The sequence below is a fragment of the Danio aesculapii genome, chromosome 2 (genome assembly GCF_903798145.1).
Source record: "Danio aesculapii chromosome 2, fDanAes4.1, whole genome shotgun sequence".
In the NCBI taxonomy this organism is placed as follows: Eukaryota; Metazoa; Chordata; class Actinopteri; order Cypriniformes; family Danionidae; genus Danio; species Danio aesculapii.
This window is the reverse complement of record NC_079436.1, coordinates 17,428,283-17,431,084: the sequence shown is the minus strand read 5'-3', so window position 1 is coordinate 17,431,084 and position 2,802 is coordinate 17,428,283. Positions and strand designations below refer to the sequence as shown.

The following is a 2,802-nucleotide window of genomic DNA, read 5'->3' as shown; positions in this document are numbered from 1 at the left end:
AAGGGCAGATGATGGAACTCTGAAAGCAGGCTTTGCTGTGGTCAAATTACAGAATGATCAATTGGTCACCATACAATCTGGAACCCCTAATTGGCAAACAATCTGCACAAAAAGCAGAACTATTGGCCCTAATCAATGCATTGAGACACTCAAAAGGACAGTCTGTCAACATCTACTCTGATTCTGCATATGCAGTGTCCACAGCCCACGTGGAGCTGCCTGTGTGGATCAGATGTGGATTCACAACTTCTTCTGGCCGGCCTATTACTCATGAGGAAGAAGCAAGAGAGCTCTCTGAAGCCATAATGTTGTCAAACAAAGTGGCTTTCATTAAGTGCACTGGTCATTCTCAAGGAACTGACCTAATATCAAGAGGGAATGAAGCAGCAGACTTGGCGGCAAAACGTGCCTCAGACTACATAAAAGGTCAGTTTGTGGTCACATCTGAGCCAGACGTGACTTCCCTCCTACCAGAATTCTCGAGAGAATTCTTATCTAAGCAGCAAGACATGGCTGCTCCTGAAGAAAAGTCTGTGTGGAAAAACAATGGGGCAATCAGACACGAGGATGGGCTTTGGACAGCACCTGATGGTAGAGCTTTGCTCCCAGCGTCACTAGTCCCAAGCGTGTTGAAAGAATCCCACACACATGCACACTGTGGTGATAAGCAAATGTCGCGAGCATTGCAATCATGGTGGCATCCTTTTATGCCACACCTAATTTCTGGGTACATAAGGACATGTGACATTTGTCAGATACACAATGTCAAACCAACTATGAAACCATCTCAGGGATCGTTCCCATTGGCAAATGGCCCTGGGAATGAAGTTATAATTGATTTCACTGACATGATTGAAAGGGTAAATGGTAAACAATACTTGCTTGTTATGATTGATGCATATACAAGATGGCCAGAGGCCTTCCTGGTGGGCATGGAAGACAGCACTGCTGTCATTAAATGTCTGATAAACCATTACATCCCACGTCATGGTTTGCCAAGCCGGGTCAGATCTGACAACGGCTCACACTTTAAAAATGAACATCTGGCTGATGTGGAAAAGGCATTGGGTTTAGTACACCATTTCGGGGCAGTCTATCACCCACAGTCACAAGGTAAGGTTGAGCGGTTGAATCTAACATTGAAAAACAAATTGGCTAAAATCTGTGCACAGACTAAATTGACATGGTTAACTGCTCTTCCACTGGCTCTGATGTCAGTAAGGAGCTCTGTGAGTAGGGCAACAGGATACACGCCCTTTGAACTGTTGACTGGTCGCCAATTTCCTGGCCCACTGACCCCACTACAATTGGAACCAGTACAACCGTTATCACACAAAATTTACTATGACAAATTGACTGCTCTAATTGAATCTTTTGACAAAATGTTACCAACTGATTTTAGGAGACACGAATATCCAGCACCCCTACCTGACCGAACTTGGGACTGGGTGAGATTGAGAATCTACAGGCGTAAATGGAAAGAGCCTCGCTGGTCTGCTCCAATTAAGGTAATTGCACGCACATCTCACTGTGTTCGTCTTGCAGGAAAAGGTGACACTTGGTACCATCTGAGCCAGTGCTGTCCGGCGGACCCACCGTCCAGATCATTGGACGACACCAGAGTGGACCTTGCTTCGCAGGTCCAAGAGAGGGAGGATACCACAGAAAATACAGGAGGTGCAGGAGGGAGTGAGGGTACCACAAAAGGAGGTGACACACAAACACATACACACGATAACAATTTTCATCCATCACAAAGTAACCTACAAACTTTGCAGGTGGTCCATAAAACTGGGGATTTATTCACAGCCCCTAAAGGAGAAGCCGTAGCCCATTGTGTCAGTGCAGACTGTGCATTTGGAGCGGGCATAGCGAAAAATTCAGAGAAAGATATGGTGTTGACAAGGTAAAGGCCCAGAGGAAAACGAAAGGTGACTGTGCTATAACTCACGAGGTAGACAGAATAGTTCTCCACCCGATCACAAAAACATTTGCCAGAGACCTACCCATATATGAGGACTTTGAGAGCAGTCTAATCTGCATGAGAACGTGGTGTGACAAATTACACATCACCAGATTGTCAATACCCCGGCTGGGGTGTGGTTTGGACAAGTTGGAATTCTATAGAGTTCTCCACATTATTGAAAAGACATTTAAAGGCCAGAATATAACCATTTCAGTTTATACGTTAGAATAAGTTTACTGTGCTTGCTATTTTATTGTAGTTTTGATATTGATTATATATTATTTGCTGTTAACACAATAACGCTGTGAAAATAAGATAAAGAAGGACCAGAATTGAATAATAAGGAAAACCAGCATCAATAAAACATGAGGGTCAAGCTGTGGGAAAACTGGAAACTATTGGGGATAGTGGGGATATTAACACTGATAATAGTGGGGACAATTCTAGGAGTAGGAAAAAGTCACAACAGGAATGAAACTTAACTGTAAAACCAACTAGAGTAAAAAGATCCCTAGGGGAAGAAAACAGGTGTTCCAAGTATTATGGAGGGCTGTCCATAGAATATGTAAAGGGAGAGACAACATCTTACACATTTGATCTATGTCAGGTAATTGACTGTGGGGGACACAATAGTTCGTGGCGAGGATATGATGTATATGTTTGTTTTGATCAGACTATGAATGCATGGGTAAAGCGGATAATAACTGGTGTAGAGGGTGGGATCAAGTAGTGGGGTACACAGGGAAATGGACACCAAACCCAACATGGTTAGGGAATTTTAAAAACGAGTGGAGAAAACTGAAAATACAAAGGGATTAAAGTCCTACCCAGAACCC

The 2,802-nt window shown here is 43.6% G+C and overlaps 1 protein-coding gene across 1 annotated transcript; it reads left to right on the top strand.

Annotated features, from left to right (window-relative positions):
• Positions 1–646: 646 nt before the first annotated feature.
• On the top strand, positions 647–2,207 carry LOC130242012 (uncharacterized). The gene is made up of 2 exons (XM_056474037.1): positions 647–1,508; positions 1,578–2,207. The coding sequence occupies exons 1-2, from the start codon at positions 672–674 to the stop codon at positions 1,908–1,910; spliced, it is 1,170 nt and encodes a 389-aa protein (XP_056330012.1). The 5' UTR covers positions 647–671; the 3' UTR covers positions 1,911–2,207.
• The last annotated feature ends 595 nt before the right edge of the window (positions 2,208–2,802 follow it).

Coding starts and splice junctions, on each gene's coding strand:
- LOC130242012 (XM_056474037.1), top strand. CDS start 672: ATGTCGCGAGCATTGCAATCATGGTGGCATCCTTTTATGCCACACCTA. Junction 1,509..1,577: donor GCTGGTCTGCTCCAATTAAG/GTAATTGCACGC, acceptor CATCTGAGCCAG/TGCTGTCCGGCGGACCCACC.